Below are 18,841 nucleotides of genomic sequence, written 5' to 3'. Positions count from 1 at the left end.
TTTGGTGGCACACTTGGAAATTAATGAGTCTCGAGAAATCCAATAATTAAATTGCACAATAATCACAGCAATATTTGCATTTGAATAAAGCAGTAAATTCATTCATTTGTTGACCAGCAAAGTTAAAATTAGCCAGATTATCTATGCAGATGCCAAACAGCCTGTTCTGCTAATGACTCTTGGTATTATTTATTGAGTCACATAACTGACATGTAAACAATCCAATGTATATATATTCTTATTCATTCATTCATTCATTCATTCATTCATTCATTCATACATACATGCCTATGAGATTTGTTTGCCACCTTAAAAGTATGTTTTGAAAGTAACAACCTTTAGGCAGGTACTTTTTTAATTAAGAGCACATTTCTTTTAGAAATATTTATTTTTATTGGTCTAATTTAATATTCCTATCTTAAATGCCATGTTTTTATTAGCGTTGAGAAGAAAATCATTATAATTAATAAAAAATAAAGTCTTGAAAATATTGTTCTGTGTAATTAATCTGTTTCACTTAAGGAACTGAGTCACTAAAACCGATTAACTTTTTAATAATATTCTAATTTATTAAATTTAACTGTGTATTATAGAACTGATTTTGTAGCTGTTTCTTGAAGAAAAGTCTAATTTTGGGATATTTTCTGATTACTAAGCAACATTAAAGGGATTCAGCCTTATTCTACTCCATCTATTATTTATCTACAGAGTGCATCACAAGGCTTTCTGGAAAAATGAAAGTCAGTTAAAACATAAAACATTGTATTTTTTTTTTTATTATAATCAAGACTCAAAAAGAAAGACAAACAAAAACAAAGACAGAGGAGCAGTGAAAATAAAGTGCAAAATACTTTAGTGTCAAATTATTAAAGATTCACATCAATGGGTTTTGCTGACAGATGCTAAACAAAACATCTTCATTGATTCTTCATTGAAATACGTATTTACTTTCTGTAAACCTAAAGCAAATCTGTGAGAACACAAAGACTGAATGATGGGAATTAAATCTGTTACACTGTAATCTACTAAATTCATAACTGCTTTATATGCGATCATTTTGTTTCCAAACTTAAGAGCAGCAAACAAATTCACGCGTGTTTGTCGAAAACGTTGAGAACCATTCCCTTGATGTTTTCTCAGAAAACACTGCAATTCGTCAGATTGTCTTCACATATCATCCTTCATAATCCACAGTTTGTTCCCTGTAATCTCAGCACTCCAGTTTCCAGGCTGATGAAGATTACTGCAGGGTTCAGTCAGTCGGCGCAGCGAGTTGGTTTGAATTCAAACCTCAGCCAGTGGAGCTGCAGCCTGTGTGCTATGTGTTCAGTGGGGAGGGCGCGTCGTGTATGGCGACCACAGTGGACTCGCTGTAGTCGCTGGTGGTGCTGAACTGCTCTGAGTGATTCCCGTCCGCTCTGGACAGCTGGAAGCCGTCCTCTGATACCGGGTTTGAGTTGGTGATGCTGCCCGACACCGAGCTGACCCCCATGCTATTCAGAGGAACGCTGCCGTTTACCGTGGACTGGGACGTCATCGGACAAGGTTTGGAGCCGGCCCTGCCCCCCAGCAGTCTGGATTCATGAGTCCGTCTGGCCAAGAAGACGAGAAAACTATTATTTTTCTAACCAGGCTGCAAACATGTCGACATTTTAACAGCACAATAACGTAAGAAATCAAATAAGTATGAAGGTGTATTAGGGCCATTGTTGATGAGTGAACTTTTGCCAAGAAACTCATTTTGAGATTAATCTAAAAAAAAAAAAAAATTAGAAAAATGTGTAGATTTCTGAAAATTTTAGACTTTTTAAACTTAGGAAATGTTCTAAGTTTGGACTTTTGCAATTTTCTTTTTGGATGTTTCTGAGTTTAAATAGTTGAAAATTGTCTAGGAAAAAAACAACTGAAATCTTGAGAATAATTTTAGAAATTTTCTAGAATTTTTCTTTTTTTTATTAATTTCAAACATTTGCATTTGTTAATCCCTGAAATTTTCTAGAAAAAAGTGACATTTTAAATTTTGCAAAAAAAAAAGACTTTTGAAACTCAGAAATTTCCATGTTTTTTTCTAGCAAATTTCTGAGATTATTCTAAAAAATTCAGAGTTGTTAAATTTGCTCCTTTTTTTCAATAACCCTATGGCATCATAAATAACTGTGTTTCCAAAGGCAAGGCACTGCATATATTTTTATTAAACTTTCTCCACTGCAAAAACACAAAATCTTACCAAGCATTTTTGTCTAGTTTCCAATGCAAATATCCTGCACTTGAAATAAGATAAAACTAACTTACAAGTAGCTTTTTAATAAAGATATGGAAGTTTATTTTAAGTAAACAATTTAATATTTATTTTACAAAAAGTAGTGCCTGCCACTTTTTAAAACATGTATATCCAAGAATTATTGACTTAAAACAAGTTTATTTCTCTTGATGAAAAGTTACTTCATCAGGGCAACAGAAAAAAATCAGATATTTCACACGGGGCTGGATGCAAAGCCTGAACGCTGCAGAAGGCATCCAGTTCTCCCTGAAGTGGGTAAAAATAGGTCCAGCTCTGTATAATCAGGCCAATTCAATATGCAGGAATGTCATCTTACCTGTTGTACGTCTTCATAATGATGAGAACAACAGCAAGAATGATGATGATGCCGATGACAATGACAGCAATCATAGCCCCAGAGCCTGAGAACCAGACAAAAAACAGATGTGAATCTGACAAACGACTGCTTTTCACTTACATTTACAAAAATCACATTTTATCTTCTGGCTGTTAAGAGTAGAAGGGTCAAACTTTAGACTCTCCTGCAGGGATCTGCAACCTGTGGCTCTTTTAGACCTTCTGCAATGGCTCTTTATAACTTTGTCTAAAAGTTATAAAGATTTAACTAATGTTTTTAAATATGCATGCAAGTCTGTTGTTTTTTTTTTTAAAAAGGTGTTTTTCCAGTTTTCCTGCCATATTAGCATTACATTTCTCTAGAGAATGACACTAAAAGTACAATTAATATATTTTTAGATCTGTTTGTTGAAAACTATGTGGAAACTGGAAGTGTTTTATTTATTTTTTCCATCCCACAGAAAAAAAACCCATCTCTGTTTTTGCAAATTTTTATAATGATCCTTATTTTAAGTTATAAAAAATAGAAATAACATGGGGATTCTTTACAAATGGGAAGCTTTTTCAGAAATATGAAGAATGTAAACTTGCTTCTTACTCTGGATCAGAATTTGTTCTTTAGATTTTGTCACTGAGGTTGTGTTTGAAGGAACTGTAGTGCTGGGCGCAGTTGAAGCAGACGAACTCATTTTCAGCAAAAACCTGCGAGAAAAAGAAAAACTTTCAGCTTTTTTCAACAAATTTGAGGTATTGAAGAACATCTGCATTAGTTTTCACTCAGATGAAGACGAGAAAATATATTTGAAATGAAAAAAGAAAGAAATATGTGGCACAGCAAGTTTATTTGTACAGCTCTGTTTTGGCACATTCAAAGTGCTTTCATCAGACAAAACGGAAAGCCACGTTAGACTTTCCTCCTCAGCGTAGATTTCAGATCCCCATCTAGTCTAGTGTTGTGCGTCACACAGAGATCCTCTGTTGTTTGGGAGGATCCTTCACTCCGTTCAGGAAACGAACTGCACACGCCGTGGGTCAGGGCTGTTTCTGCAAATGATCCCTTCCCGGTGGAGACAAAGGTTCGCTCAGAGACAGCCACTCAGGCAAACTTCCTATTTGTGAAAACATCACACCAGCTGTCACTCAATGGTTAGATTTACTATGAGACTTATGTAAAGCTGCAGTATGTGAGTTTTTAAAATAAAAATATGTTTGTCACCATGTTGTTTTGAAACAGATAATCTGTGAAAAGATCAAACTCTTCCACCTCCTCCCTGAGTTGCTTTGCTAATGCACCGATCTCGACCAAAAACAACCAATCACAGCCAGGAGGCGGGTCTTAGTGCTGTCAGTCAATGCTGCTAAATGTGCTAATGGCAGAGACACAACTCACTGTCACTGTTGCATTGGTGGCTATGCTTACTAACCTTAGCATTCATAACATGCTATGCTAACTGCAGCATATCAGCAAGGATGGGACGGGGGAGGAAGGCACAGCATGAGATTGTGATTGACAGCACTGAAACCCTCCTCCTGTCTCTGATTGGTTGCTTCCAGTTAGCAGTGGGAGGGAGAAGGCAGTTTTTTCTTATTAAAGTTAGAGCTAAAACTTTTTTCCATTTTTGTTTAAACTGTCACTTTGTCATAACAGTGAGACAGATAATCTGTGAAAAAATCTAGCTCCTTTGTCTTCTCCCAATGCTAACTAGAAACAACCAATCAGAGCCAGGAGGCGGGTCTTAGCGCTGTCAATCATGACTCCCTCTGTTGCTCTCTGCTACAGTTAGCAGATAATCGATCTTCCTGTTACGGTGAATTGTTCCTCCGCCATTAGCACACATAACAGCGTTTTCCTGAGGATGATTGACAGCACTAAGACCCGCCTCCTGGCTCTGATTGGTTGTTTTCTTCATAGCAGCTTAGGATGGAGATGGAGGAGGTTGATTTTTTCACAGATTATCTGTCTCATCTTATACTGTGGTGATATGGTGACAGTTTTAACAAATATGTAAAAACATATTTTTTTATTAAAGTTGCACACTGCAGCTTTAAACAGAATTTAACATATTTAAATTTTCTCTCACTCGACATATAAACAGGACTAGAATTCTCAAAATGATACCTAAAGTATCACATTATATCTTATCACATAATGTGCAGTAAACATTTTAAATTCAGGTAAGTCACAGTAAAGCTGCAAAGCCCCATTTGAGGCTGAACCACAGCGGCTCATGGGAACAAGTGGAACTATCTTGTCAAATTTGCATCGACAGTAAAAAGCTGAGAACCTCGGTGGATGGAAACTCAGGACATGAAACCAGTTGGCTGCGTCTTTCCTCTCTGAATCTGATCCACCTGTCTGATGAACTGGAATTTATGCAAAACATTTCAATTCACAAAGATATTGTTCAGCTACATAAAGTTATAAACCACAGAGGTTAATCAAAAGATGCTACTGACTGCAGTTATAATAGGAAATTTTATTTAGTTTTAGTTTGAAAAGTAAACTTCACAGAAAAGGCTCAAGGAGAAAACAAAAAGTGGAATTAAATATGAAAATCTGGGAATGTAGCTGGTGCTTTTCTAAAAATTTCTGTAAAATTCTCTTTTCAAACTTAAATGCTATGTTTGTTTTTTATTTTTTATTTTATTAACACTTACATGTAGACAAACATTTACTTTGTTCAGGCAGCTGCAAGTTCAATCAGCTCAGATATTTTGAATTTTCAACTAAATCTTCCCTCTCTGCTTAAAATACTTTTATTTTTGTGTTTTTAACTCAATTAAACGATAAAAAGACCTAAATCTATTTTTAGAACAGATAATTTTTTTATTTCATTAATTGCAAGCTTTTGGTTTCCTGTGTAGTCCTGAAAAGAGTATTCAAGTTATCCATGCAGCTGTACCAGGGATGCACTGATATACAAGTTTGGGCCGATATCAATATCCAACATTAATATATTGATAACAATATTTAACGAATTTAAATATATTTCACCACCTTATTGACATTCTTTGAAAAAACCCCCAACCACAAACAGATGGAAACAGGATGAAAATAAATATCGGTAATTCTTAGCGGTGAGGTTTTAATTATCGGACTGAAATCGATACGTAAAAAAATGATTAATATCGGCTGATATCTACACTATTTTTTAAATTTAAAGTGATGAAGTAAAAAATTTCCTCCCTGAGATAGACTATAATCTGTTTTTATGTTCAGCCACATATTTAATCATTTACTTTTCTATTCACAATCAACTGCATATATTTTCATAGTCAGCGTTAGCTGCATGATTTAAAAAGTAATATTTTTAGCTTGTTAGCAATAAAAAGCTTCTCCTTGATGTGTCCTTCCCACGTTTATTACCAATGCTTTATCCTATAACTTATGGGAAACTGCAGCGGCTCACAGCGGTTTAACAAAGTTTACAAGCTTTGCATGTCCTGGAGACCAATGGGAATTAAAACTGACCAGGCTATAAAGAAACTTGACTGACATGAAAATAAAGAAACAGAAAGTTGAAGGAATCAAGATTTATTTTTTATTACCTAGAGATGAAAGTTGTGTTGAGTTATGCGGCTTCCTGCTCATCAATGAATCTTTAAGCGTTGACATTAAGCACAAAGGTTAATAATGACGTCCATCACTCACTGTTTACAGACCTGACAGCTAAAGATAAGTGATTGGATTGTTGCATGCACTGGAACCGAAAAGGTTGGCAACCCAACTGCTTTGGCATCATAAAGAAGGATATCATGCAGCGAACGATGGAAAAGATTGATGTGAGCAACATTAAACAGAAAAGGACAGATTTACTCCAAAAATATACATGTTTAAACGATGATAAAATTATTTTTGCCTCTAGATCATGTGTGTCAAACTCAAGGCCTGTGGGCCAAATCTGGTTCGCAGAAACTCTTTCTGTGGCCCTCAGAAACAGAACCTGAAAAAATTACTTTTGTGTGCTTGAATATTATTTTATCAGTCAAATCAGGTTTTATTTGCATAGAATAGAAGAGGATTCTGACGACATAGTATCACAACTTTATTCTCATAATATTATGACTTTATTCTTGTGATATTATGACTTTTTTTCTCAAAATATGAATTTTTTCTTGTAATACTGTGGCTTTATTCTACTGAAACAACTTTTATTATCATAGTATTATAACATTATTCACATAATTTTATGACTTTATGCTAGTAATTTTATTTTATTCTATTTATTCTTAGTACTAATACTCTGTCGTACTGTTGAAGTCTTGATTCGAGTGAATCAGAGGTTGAGCTTTAGTTGAGTACAGAGACTTCTTGGTCTGCTGGTGTGGGAACAATCATCTTATCTTGAATGTGAGAAAGACAAAGGGCATGGTTGTAGATTTCAGGAGAAACAGGAATGTGGCAAACACTATTTCCTTCATGCAAGATGAAGAAGAAGTAGAGGAGGTGGAGGAGTAAAAATTCCCTGATTTCCACCTAGACAACAATCTGGAGGAAGAATTTTGAAAGAAGGTTTGTTGCAGTTTGCTTTATTTTTTTTTTTTTACCCGTTTTACTAAGACAGTCAACCTATTGTTTTAGTCAGTTTCTGTTAAAGTTGTTTTACATTAGCTTGTGAAGCTTCTGGAGTACTTAAGTGAGTTGTACTGGTTCAGAGTTATCAGATAAATGTGTGATTCAGTACATTTCTGTCTGTGTTTAAAATAAAAGTTTTAAATCAGTTCAGCTCTGTTTCTCTGGAACAGATCGGTATCAGGCGATGCTGAACCTCAGATATCGGTATCGGTATCAGAAGTTGAAAAAAGTGGATCGGTGCATTCCTAATTGCAACATGATAAAATCTGAAAAAGTTAATCTCTCTTGTGGTGAATTGTCCCCAATCAAACCACAAACTAGCTGCATGACAGATATGTTCCCTCTGTAGTTTCTGCGTCACATAAAGAACAGATAATGCTGATTGAGATGCCGCAAATTCCTTGGAGAAACACCCACTTTTCACACCTTAAGCTAATCACATGTAGCCGCTCCCTATCCCGATGCCGCTCCATAATAATACAACTATTCTTGGCTCAACTCTGACTAATAATTACACCCTATTTCCTCTGACAAATGCTGGCTGAATCATTCAGGAGAGAGTTGGACTTGCTTTACTGGAGGCGTGAGGTGAGATAATCTGTCACCATTGTAACTGGAGAGGTAGTTTCCAGGTTTTAAATGAATGAATCACTAGTAGTGATGTCCTTCTATAAGCTGCTCTAGTGTAGCAGCTCTAAACGCATTTTATCTATGATTAGAAGTACCAAGAGTCATAAACATCCTTTTTAAATCATGGAAACAAAAGAGAAATTAGTTGGCTACAATCAATTCTCAGAAATACCAAACTGAATGACAACTAATGTTGACAAAACACAATTTAGCAATTTAACCAAATAAGAAAAGCAAATTAAAATCATGGAAAATTTTGTTCATGCGATAAATCATTAATAAACAAAACTGGCGTGTTTTCAATAAGCAAATTTATTCTTGTAATTCAAATTTGTGCAGTTTTATAGTCAGTGGAAATATATCTATTGTTGTAATTTTTGTCTATTCAATAACAATGTGCCTGGGAGAGGAAAATGTGTGTGACTTGAATTTAAGACCATAAACCTCTAAAGTTGAAATACAGAATTATCATTAAACAAATCAATTGTTTTGAGTTGTTTAATTTATAAAATTTATATATATATATATATATATATATATATATAATTTATAATTTATAAAATAGTTTATTAATTAAGTATTTTTGAATACTTCCCCAAAGGAAATTAAGTGTTGTCATAACTCGTTTCACTGAACTATTTTCAAAGAGTTGGCATAAACAGTGATGCTGTGGGCAGGAAGAATCTCCAGTAGCAGTCAGTCTTGCATCGAGTCTGACAGGCCTCTGACTGACTCTTTTCAACTCCATATTTGATGGATATTTGGGGTCGTAGTTCAGGTATTATTTGAGACAATGCATTGTTGTCATGGTTACACAACAAAACAACTACAGAAGAAGAAAAGTAAGAAAAATTAAAGCTGCAAGCAGCCTCGGGCGGCCCTCGCAGCAAGCGCCGCTCCGGCCTATTGGCCACCGCGGGGGTTCCAGCCACCGCAGAAGCTCTCGCTCGGGTTCCAGAGCCGCAGCCCGCTCCCCACCGCAGAAGCTCTGCCGCAGTTTCCAGCACCGCCGCCCGCTAGCCGCCGCAGAAGCTGTCGCGCATTTTCCCCGCCCGTCCACCGGGCGATACGCGTGAATGCGTTCGGCGGCGCTGCCCGACGACTGTCGAAAAATCTGGTGCAGATCGGTCGATGCGTCGAGGAGATACAGCCGATGTATTAACTTACGGGGCGCAGTGGAGTCAAATTACATTTCAAACCCGTTGGGCTCTTTAGAGGTGAACAAAGGTCATACATATCAAGTTTCGCGCCAATCGGATGATCTATGTGTGAATTAGAGCCACACGTATGCATATGGCGAGGGACTGATATTCGCCATTTGGCCACGCCTACACGGTTCAGCCAGCAGCGAGCATTGACAGAGTTTATCATCCGAATCATCTTGATTAGGTCAAGAGAGCCATAAACAGAGCTTTCCAAGGAAAAAAAAGGCACTTCCTGTTCTGAGGGGGCGGGGCTTAGATGACGTCATAATATGATGACGTAGGATCGACGGGAATCCCACCAGGATCACTCAGGCCAAGTTTGATGCAGCTCGGTCAAAATATATGGAATGTAGAGGCAAACGTATACGAACGGCGTTGCCGCCATTGAAAACTCTTGGCACTTTAAAGCAAGCGAGACCAACTTCCTTTCTGTCATCCAACACAGAATCACCTTGATTAGGTCAAGAGTGCCATAGATGAAAGTTTCCAAGGAAAAAAATAGCACTTCCTGTTGTGAGGGGGCGGGGCTTAAATGACGTCATAATATGATGACATAGCATTGTCAGGCATCACACCAGGATGAGTCAGGCCAAGTTTGGTGCAGAAGCTATCAACCGTTCACAGTAAAATACAAGACTTCCTGTTGTCAGGGGGCGTGGCCTACGTGATGTCATCATTTGACCATTGGATATTATTGGACACAAGATGATGATCAATAACTGAAGGTTTGGTGTCTCTGTGAGTTTTTGTGTTAGAATTACAAATTTTTAATTGTTTCCTCTTCATTACAACATTGAACTGTCATTCCGTAGGGCAATGCTGCCCTCTGGTGTCGAATTACTGAAATAATTAAACTTTTTCAGTGGCCAGCAGAGGGCAGCATTGCCCTACAAACGACGAACATGGACTGTTTATTATGTAATTACACAGAAGATCTCTCTAATTCATTCTGAGGGGGGCGGGGCTTAGATGACGTCATAATATGATGACATAGCATTGTCAGGCATCAGAACAGGATCACTCAGGCCAAGTTTGGTGCAGCTCGGTTGAAACATGTGGAATCTAGAAGCAAACGTATGGCATCGGCGTTACAGGTCACTTCGCCACGCCGCCACACCCAGCTGCTTCATCGCAGCCGGTCAGGGCTTGAATCCACAACACACCAACATGTCTTCTGTCTCTGGACACAGTTTCATGTTGATTAGGTCAAAGGGCTAAGATAGCGACCGTTCACAGTAAAACATGACACTTCCTGTTCTCAGGGGGCGTGGCCTAAGTGATGTCATCATTTCACCACAGGGTATTTTAGGACACCTATTGATGATCAATCACTGATCGTTTGGTGTCTCTGTGAGTTTCTGTGCAGGATATATAAGAGTTTCGTGTTTCATGGCGAGTAGGTGAACTTTGACCCCTGGTAACCCCCCTTCAGCAAGCTCATACAGTCACCGTTTTGATAACTTTAAATCAAACATGCCTTATGATCAGACTGACCGAGTTTGAAGCCGATCAATCGAAATCCCTAGGAGGAGTTCGATCAAATACGAAGGCTGTAAACGTCAAAATCGAGGTAAAAAATGGACGTTCAATACAAAATGGCCGACTTTCTGTGATAGTTGGCTTATAACATTAAATGTAAGTTCTGAGTCTTTTGGTGAGCTTTACAAGTGTACCAAATTTCATGTCTCTACGATGAAGTACGTTCATACCATTGTGTCAACAGAAAATTGCTAGTTGCCGCCGTTGAGCAATTTTTTTTGCAATTTTTGCGACAACCTTAAAATTAAACATTTTTAAATTTTCTAGTCGCGACCGCCAAGTTTGGTGAGTTTTTGAATATGATAAAGCCCCCAAAAAGGCACACGAAGAGGTGGGAAGAATCGTAATAATAAACAGTACAGATACAATAGGCCTTCGCAGCGCTTTGCTGCTCGGGCCTAATAAATCCTTCCAGCTGCACAGCGTCCAAAACAAAAGTTCTGGTTTTCAGAAACCCACTGCAGCCGTTCAGTTGTTTAAAAACCTCTCAGTAACCAAAGTTTGCCTGCAGAAGTGCAGAAATGTCCCTGTTTTGTTTTCACCAGCAGCGCAGGAATGGATTACATGCCCTCGGTGTCCCGACAACTCCAGTTACAAGCAGACTTGGAAAAACAAAGAAAGGACACACTGAACCCGGAGATTATGTCTTTGTGTTCAAGAAGCGAACAGGTAGCTTATTCAGAAACAACAAAAGGGCTGAACGAACTCACTGGATAAAGAAACAAAATGAATCGAGAGTGAGAGAGAAAAACCTCCTCCAGCCTGCTAACAATAAAGCTAGCTAGCATAGCATTACGATAAAGCTAACTAGCATAGCATTGAGCACAGGACTGGGAACTACACTGATTTAACATCCTGGACTTCAACATGTTTTAGCTTTGAATTATTTTTGATGTTGATGTTTCTTTAGTGCAGAAGCCATTTTGTTAGAAGACCAAATAAATTTCTGTTGTTTTCACTCATATTAAAAGTTACTGTGATAAACAGTAGTGATGTTGATGTCTATTCTTTTTAAATGTGTAACTTTATGTTTTATTTAGATTTCAAAAATGCTTTTATTAATTATTATTATTACTATTGTTATTTTTTGATGGAAGAAACATGTTAACCCATCTGTATGTCACTGAAATTTATTATATTTATAAATGAAACCGGCTAACTTTCACATATTGTTCGATGTGCTCCATCTCATTTCAAATAAATAAAGAACATTGTAAGAAACATTTTCATGTAGTCTAATTTTTAAAAGTTTCTGAGACCAAATCCTTCATTTAATTTAATTTCAAATCGTCTCTACAAGTTATATTGCTCAGATTTTTTGTAAAGGTTTTATAATTACTTGCACAAAAATGTTTTTCATGAACATTTTCAATTGTAAGCATGCTTTTTTGTAAGTAATCCAGTTGCATACAAGTGCTGCTGATAAATTCACTTCCCCATTTGCTGGTCTTTTCCCAGTAATAACTGTTTATTTCTCTTTCCGCTAACTGCTGCTATTCTCAAATGCTACAAATTCAATATCCTCTCTTCCGCCGTGAGTAAACAAATCCTGTGCTCCTTTTGTTCAGACAGAGGAACTCTTCAGTTTCCTCTTTTCTTTCCACTGGGGGAAAGGACAGGCGAAGCTGAAGGGCATTTGGGCTTTGCTCTCCACAGAACGGTCTCCAGCGCACAAACACAATCAGAGTGTGACCTTTACCAGGTTTCGCCTGCTGTCAATATTTGAGAAGGTTAATGAGGAGAACAGAGAGCCTATTATCAGCCTTAGGAGAGCAGATATGAAATTTGAGTTCAAAGAAGTGGACTTCCCACTTTTCCAGCTGTCGCGTTGATGAGAGATTTATCTGTGACATTTATTGATATGGATCAGCAGAATGACGTGTCACGACATGAGACGTCATTCTGCTGACTGGCCGAGTGATCGGTGGAAACCGTAGAACGACGTTAATAAAAAGAATAAATATGGGAGGCAAATCTTAAACTTAAAGGCAAATATTATGACTGTTGAAGCAAAAATCCCTCATAAAAAAGGAAATTTTATTTAAAATACCAGCTTCCAGCGTTCAAAACAGATTACTATAGCAGAAGTAAAGTGTTTCTTTCTGAAGCAGGAGATGATTGATGCATTCATTGAAAGTGTCGAGTGTAAAACGAAAAGAAAGACAGAAATGGAAGAGCAGTTTAGAAAGGACAAACAAAAGACTTGACTTGTCTTCACAGTTTGTGTAGCTACTGTTATAAAAGGTTCTGGTGCTCATGTTTGGGACACCAGATTTGTTAATAAATGAATAAGTAAAATGTTTTATCATGTTTTAAAATGTCTCTTTTTGCGTTGTGTAAAGCCCAGTGAAAAGAACTATTTCTATTCTCCCTTAAATGCTCTGGATAATCAGAAACACAGCAGAAACATCAAATCTTACCAAGTACTTTTGCTTAGTTTCTAGCACAAATATCTTACTACACTTGAAATTAATATTATGGGAGACAAAACTAACTTACAAGTAATTTGTTTGGCAAGTTGTAGGAGCTTGTTTTAAATCAATAAGTCCTTAATATTTTGGAATTTTTTCCCCTCATGTTATAAGAAAATAATCTGCCAGTGGAACTAGTACTTTTTCATAAATATTAAGAAATTATTGACTAAAAATATCATATATCTTGTTGAAAAGTTATTTTTCAGTTAGTTTAATCTTATCTCAAGTGTCGTAAGATATTTGCAAAAGAAACTAAACCAAAAATACTTGGTAAGATTTTATGTTTTTGCAGTGTAATTGTTAATAGCGTTGAAGTTATACAATGATTCAATTGATCCCTTCAGTGAGGCAGATTGTTATCGCTCTACCAAGGTTATTACAGGGGTGTTTAAAGTGCGGCCTGGGGCCCATTTGTGACCCTTGAAACGATTTTGGATGGCCCTTAATCAGAAATTCAAGGAAGGTCAGGCAGTAAATACAGATTTGAAAAGATTTACACAGATAATATAAGATATTAAAATGAAAAATGTAAGCTTTTCATTTTGATTTGATTTAATTCATTTGTAAAAAACAAACAGTTTTACTAAAAAGTAGACTTGGGCATTCCCTTTTCATAAACTTTCAAACTAAAGCCAGAGTGAAAAAAAGACACAAAAAATGTAGAAAAAGATGATCAGCCTGAAAAGTATTTATATATATTTTAATCTGGCAAACCTGCAAAAACATTTTTATGTTTTAAATCTACAATAATTTATCAATCACTAAATTATGTGGCTGCTATCATGTTTACTGTCAGGTAAAAATGAAAATATAAAATAGTTTTTGCAAAAACAAAAATGCTAAAAAGTTTGTGGTCCCTGGAGTTGTTTGACTTTCTTCTCTTGATAACCAAAATCATCATTTGATATTTCTGTTGATTATTAATACATGTTGGATAATCAGAAACATTTATTTATATAGCACATTTACAACAACCTCAGCTGACCAAAGTGCTTCACGACAATCACAACATCACAGCAAGATAAATAATTAAACAGAAAATAAAATTAAGTTTGGTAAAAAAAATATAAAATTAAAAAAAATTGTAAATATTATAAAATTGGCACAAATACCAACACTAATAACATGAATAAAAACGGAGAAATGCTTAATTTCGCATGCATCAATTTCCCCACAAAAAACCCCAAAAACTTGAGTTATGTTGAATTTATGAGGTACTAATATATGATTTTTTTTGTTTTCCTTTCTGAGTATAGGTAGACATGAGTAGTTCCACTGTCAGATTATTTCACTAATAAGACATTTTTAATTTTTACTATGTTATAATTGAAAAAAAGGTAAAAAATTATAAAAAATAAAACTTAAAATCTCAAATCAGTGCAGTACTTTCTTCCCTGAGTTTAGATTAAAATAACTAGTTCCACTAGGCACATTATTTCAGATTATTTCTGATGTCACTAATAAAACATTTTCTTTTGTTATAGTTGAAAAAAAAATGTTGAAAAGTACAAAAGAACAAAACTTTGAATCAGTGAAGTATTAATATATAATATATATTGTTTTCTTCCCTTACTATAGATGAAAAATTTCATCTGGCAGATTATTTCACTAATAACAAGACATTATTCTGACGTTGTAGGTGAAATAATTTGCCAGTGGGACCAGCACTTTATTTTATTAATATTTCATCAATATTAATAAAATATTGACTTAAAACAAGCTCAAAAATTACTTATAAGTTAGTTTTGTCTTATTTGCACCAGAAAGTGGTTTTGCAGTGCATTGTTCTCACTCAGGTTCAATCACAGCACACACACACACACACACACACACACACACACACACACACACACACACCTAAACATGTGTTATGTTTAGGTATCTAAACATGAGATAACTCATGTGTAACATAGAGTTATCTCAACAATCCAGCCAGAAAAACGTAGAAACAGTTTTGTGACCTACCAAACGGACTCCTCTGTGTTTCAGCTCAAGCCCTTCCCAGGTGGGCGCTGACCAGCGATGGTACCCCCGCTGTCAGCTGGCCAAAGGAGGCATAGTCCACCTGTAAGAGCCTGGTAGATCACAGCAGGTCTGCTCAGGGTGTCAGACAGGAGAAATGGAGGAAGATAACACAACTTCAGCTGTAATAAAACTAAAATATAAGACAGGGAGAGGGTTGAAAACCAAGCAGAGGTGTGTCGGTGTGCGGTTTCAGTGAGTATTAAAGGAGGGAGGAGAGAGACGGGGTAAAAGAGGAGGAGACTCCACGTTTGCTGTGCAGAGAGGAACCATCTGAGGCAGCTGGTTTTTCCGGTCCTTCCGCCCGGCCCTTAGGCGTGCCTGATCAAAATGAGCTGCTCTCTCCATAACCTTGGCCTCTGCAGAGTGTCATGTTTGCATCTCACACATAAAGGTGCTGAGTGCTTGTAGTCACGAGGTTTGCATGCAATAAAAACATAAATCAGGTTGTAAGTCAAGTCAAGCTTATTTGTGGAGCACATTTCAAAAGTACTTTATGTCAAAAAGATGTAAAACAGTCACTATTTATGAATCAAGCAATAAACTTTACATTTTATCAAATGCCATCATCAACCCAGTATGCAGAAGATGGGAAGAGTAGCCAAAAATGTTACTTAATTAATAAAAGTAACACTACTTCAACATCGTTTTACTCAAATAAAAGTAAATTGTAGCCAAGGAATTACTCAAATAAGAGTAAAAATGTATTTGGTAAAAAGTCTACTCAAGTACTGATTAACTGATCAAATCATTTAATGTTTAAAGATTACATCATCAGATGGGCCAATAAATAAAGTTAAGTGGAAATATTTGTATTTTAAGGATAATAATAATAATAATAATTTTAGTAAAAAAAAAAAAACAACTAAGTCAAGCAAAAGAAAATGTTTCCAAATTAGTTTCTTTCAATAAAAAACGTATGAAACTTCAACAAAAACTGTAGGTGTGTCTGGTGTATTTTTGGTTAAAACATGTTTGTTTTTCATTCAGTGGGCAGAAAATTCAGAAATTTTACTCAAGTAAGAGAAGAAATACTTCACAATGAAATTACTCAAGTTACCGTAAAAAAGTAGAGTGCTGTAAAAAAATTATGTTTTTCAAATAATGTTACTGAAGTAAAAGTATTTGAGTAAATGTAACTTGTTACTACTGAGCTGATAATATGTTGATTAATTGCTGCATTTCCATTGACCATAAAAATTATTTGACATTTTAAAAATGGAAACACAGCAATTTTTAAAAAATAAGAAAAGTTCTTCCTGTATGCCAGGATGAGATGTGTGTTTTTTGGGTTTATTTCACAAAGCAACAATGACATATTCTTTTCTCGCATCACACAAGTCATGTGATCAACAACCAGATGTTGTTGATCACGTTGGACGATCATGTTTTTTAATGACTTTTCGTGTGAACAAACTTAATTATGTGAGATTTTAATTGTGTTTTTTATTTCATGGGAACACCGCAATTGTAAAATTCTGTTTTTTCTACTTTAGTGGAATATTGACTTAAGTTTTGTGCACTTTTATAATGAAAACACAGCTATTACTCTACCTACGGCTAATCAAAGGAAGATCCAAACAGGTCTTTATTTAAAGGGACTCAGTGTTTCGGTTGTTTAGCAGTTTACTGAAAGTTTGTTCCAGATCGGAGGAGCATAAAAACCAAATGATGCTTCTCCATGTATGTTCTGGGGATGCAGACTAAACCAGGCATCAGAGTAATAAATCTACTTATATTTGCACCAACACCTTTTGAATGGAGTTGAAAATTAACTAACTTGTTCAAAGGGTATTGGGTGGATGAGGAAAAAATGCATCACTCCCGTTTTTTCTCGTATTCTTGTGCAAAACAATAATCTCCATTTAAGCGCTCAGTATGAAAGGTATTCCCTACACAGGAATCGCTGTCATCAGGATCGAGCTTCACTTTCTCTCCAGGGTTTGGGTGGAGCCCATCATGACAAAGCAAGCAGCATCATTGCTTTTGTACAAAAAGGTGTAACTAAACTTCTCCTGCATTGTTAGGAATCCCCTAACATGCCGAGAGTGATGCAGATGACCCGCTTGTGTGTGTCCCATTATGTGACCGTTAAGAGCATAAAAGGTGGAGGTCAAGTTTCACAGGCGAGGAAAACCACAATAAAAAAGGTCCACCAGACTCCATCCAGTGGTGGCGCTGCAAACATCACTGGGTGCTCCAGTTGTGTAAGAGTCTAAGTGTTTTCATTCAGACACCTGCAGGAATAACAATGACTGTCAAAATGTGATTTCAGGAAATTCTAGTCTGTTCAGTAAGAATGACAGGAATCCTTCGAGAGGATCTTCAATAACGCCTAACAAAACAAAACGATGGCATGAAAGCTTTGGCTGTTTAAGCTTTTAAAAGACAATTTATAAAGATAAAGTACTTTAGTCTCTTTTCTAGTGCAAATATCCGCACACTTGAAATAAGACAAAACTAACTTACAAGTAACTTTTTAGCAAAATATAAGAGCTTAAGTCAATAATTTCCTAATATTGACTTATCTTGTTAAAGTAAAATTATTCTGCCGGAGGAAATAATACTTAAAAAAAAATTTAATTAGGGAATTATTGACTTAAAAACGAACTTGTATTTCTTGCTGGAAAGTTACTTGCAAGTTAGTTTTGTCTTATTTCAGGTTTACTAAGATATTCAGGTAATACAAAGTATTACTAAGCAGAAATGCTTAGTAATACTTTGTTTTTTGCACAAAACCACTTGGGAGTCATGCACTTGATTGACAAGTGAGAATTTCTGAAAATAAAGTTATAGTAATATGACAAGTTATAATATTTCAAGAATGAAGTCATGATATTATGAGAATATTTCTGTAAATAAAAATATGAAGGCTTAATTCTCATAATAATTGAACTGCCTTGTTGCTGAAAATGTGCTACATAAATAATAAAAAACAATAAATAAATAGTACTAAGACTTTATTCTCATATTATTATGATTTTTTCTTGTAATTTTCTTTTTTATTTTCTTAGCATGGTCCTAGAATGCCATTATGATAACTCATAACATGTAATAAAAAAGTTATGGTTCATGAGAAAACCTATCACTATTATATTATAGATTTTCTCACAATAAGAGAAAACTCAAGTTTTATGAAAATTTATGCCAATCAATTAATCGATAGTCAATCAATAAAATCAATACATTTTAGATCAACTCACTAATCGCTAACTTGCATCGATTAAAGTGACGCAACAAATTTCAGATCATTAGTAGTCACAACATTTAAAAAGTTCATCATTTTGAACCAGTTTCTATTGTTCTGCTACATAAAATCCACATTTGGAACATTGAAATTTGTGGTTGCAACGTGAAAAATTGTGAAAATGTTTGCAGAGTGTGAATACTTTTGCACAACACTTATCGTTGAAGCTTCTGGGCCGGTTAGCACCCACCTCTGACCTGCAGCGTCGCCTCTGGTAGGCGTGCACACGTCAACATCCAACAGTGAGGCTCATTGTGAGGAGAAATTCCCTGACCCCTCACCCCACGGCGAGAAAGAGGAGCTTTCCGTGCCTCACCTCCCAGCTGCTGCGCTCTTCACCACATGAGTGGCGCTCTTTGTTTTGCAGCTGCATCACAGGTGCTTCAGACATAAAGTTTGGAGTTGTGCCGATTGCGAAAGCAGCAGTGGAGGTATTCTGTTGCTCTTTCACCGTCACCGTCCACCGGGGGGCTCACAAGAGGAAGTTACAGCTGTAAAATACAACAACACAAAAGATCCTCCTGCATGCAT

The 18,841-nt window shown here is 36.1% G+C and overlaps 1 protein-coding gene across 1 annotated transcript; it reads right to left on the bottom strand.

Moving 5' to 3' along the window:
• Positions 1-755: 755 nt before the first annotated feature.
• On the bottom strand, positions 756-15,281 carry ncmap (non-compact myelin associated protein). Its single transcript, XM_028001515.1, has 4 exons — positions 15,007-15,281; positions 3,216-3,319; positions 2,598-2,682; positions 756-1,592 (listed from the first exon to the last, which is right to left on the bottom strand). The coding sequence occupies exons 2-4, from the start codon at positions 3,304-3,306 to the stop codon at positions 1,319-1,321; spliced, it is 450 nt and encodes a 149-aa protein (XP_027857316.1). The 5' UTR covers positions 3,307-3,319; positions 15,007-15,281; the 3' UTR covers positions 756-1,318.
• Positions 15,282-18,841: the final 3,560 nt, after the last annotated feature.

Source organism: Xiphophorus couchianus, chromosome 19 (assembly GCF_001444195.1).
Source record: "Xiphophorus couchianus chromosome 19, X_couchianus-1.0, whole genome shotgun sequence".
Classification (NCBI taxonomy): Eukaryota; Metazoa; Chordata; class Actinopteri; order Cyprinodontiformes; family Poeciliidae; genus Xiphophorus; species Xiphophorus couchianus.
This window is presented reverse-complemented; position numbering and strand designations above follow the sequence as displayed.

Excerpts from the sequence above, each read along its gene's own strand:
- ncmap (XM_028001515.1), bottom strand. The coding sequence starts at position 3,306 with ATGAGTTCGTCTGCTTCAACTGCGCCCAGCACTACAGTTCCTTCAAAC. Across the intron at positions 2,683-3,215 it reads AGAACAAATTCTGATCCAGA|GCTCTGGGGCTATGATTGCT; the intron begins GTAAGAAGCAAG and ends TCTGGTTCTCAG. Across the intron at positions 1,593-2,597 it reads ATTATGAAGACGTACAACAG|ACGGACTCATGAATCCAGAC; the intron begins GTAAGATGACAT and ends CTTCTTGGCCAG.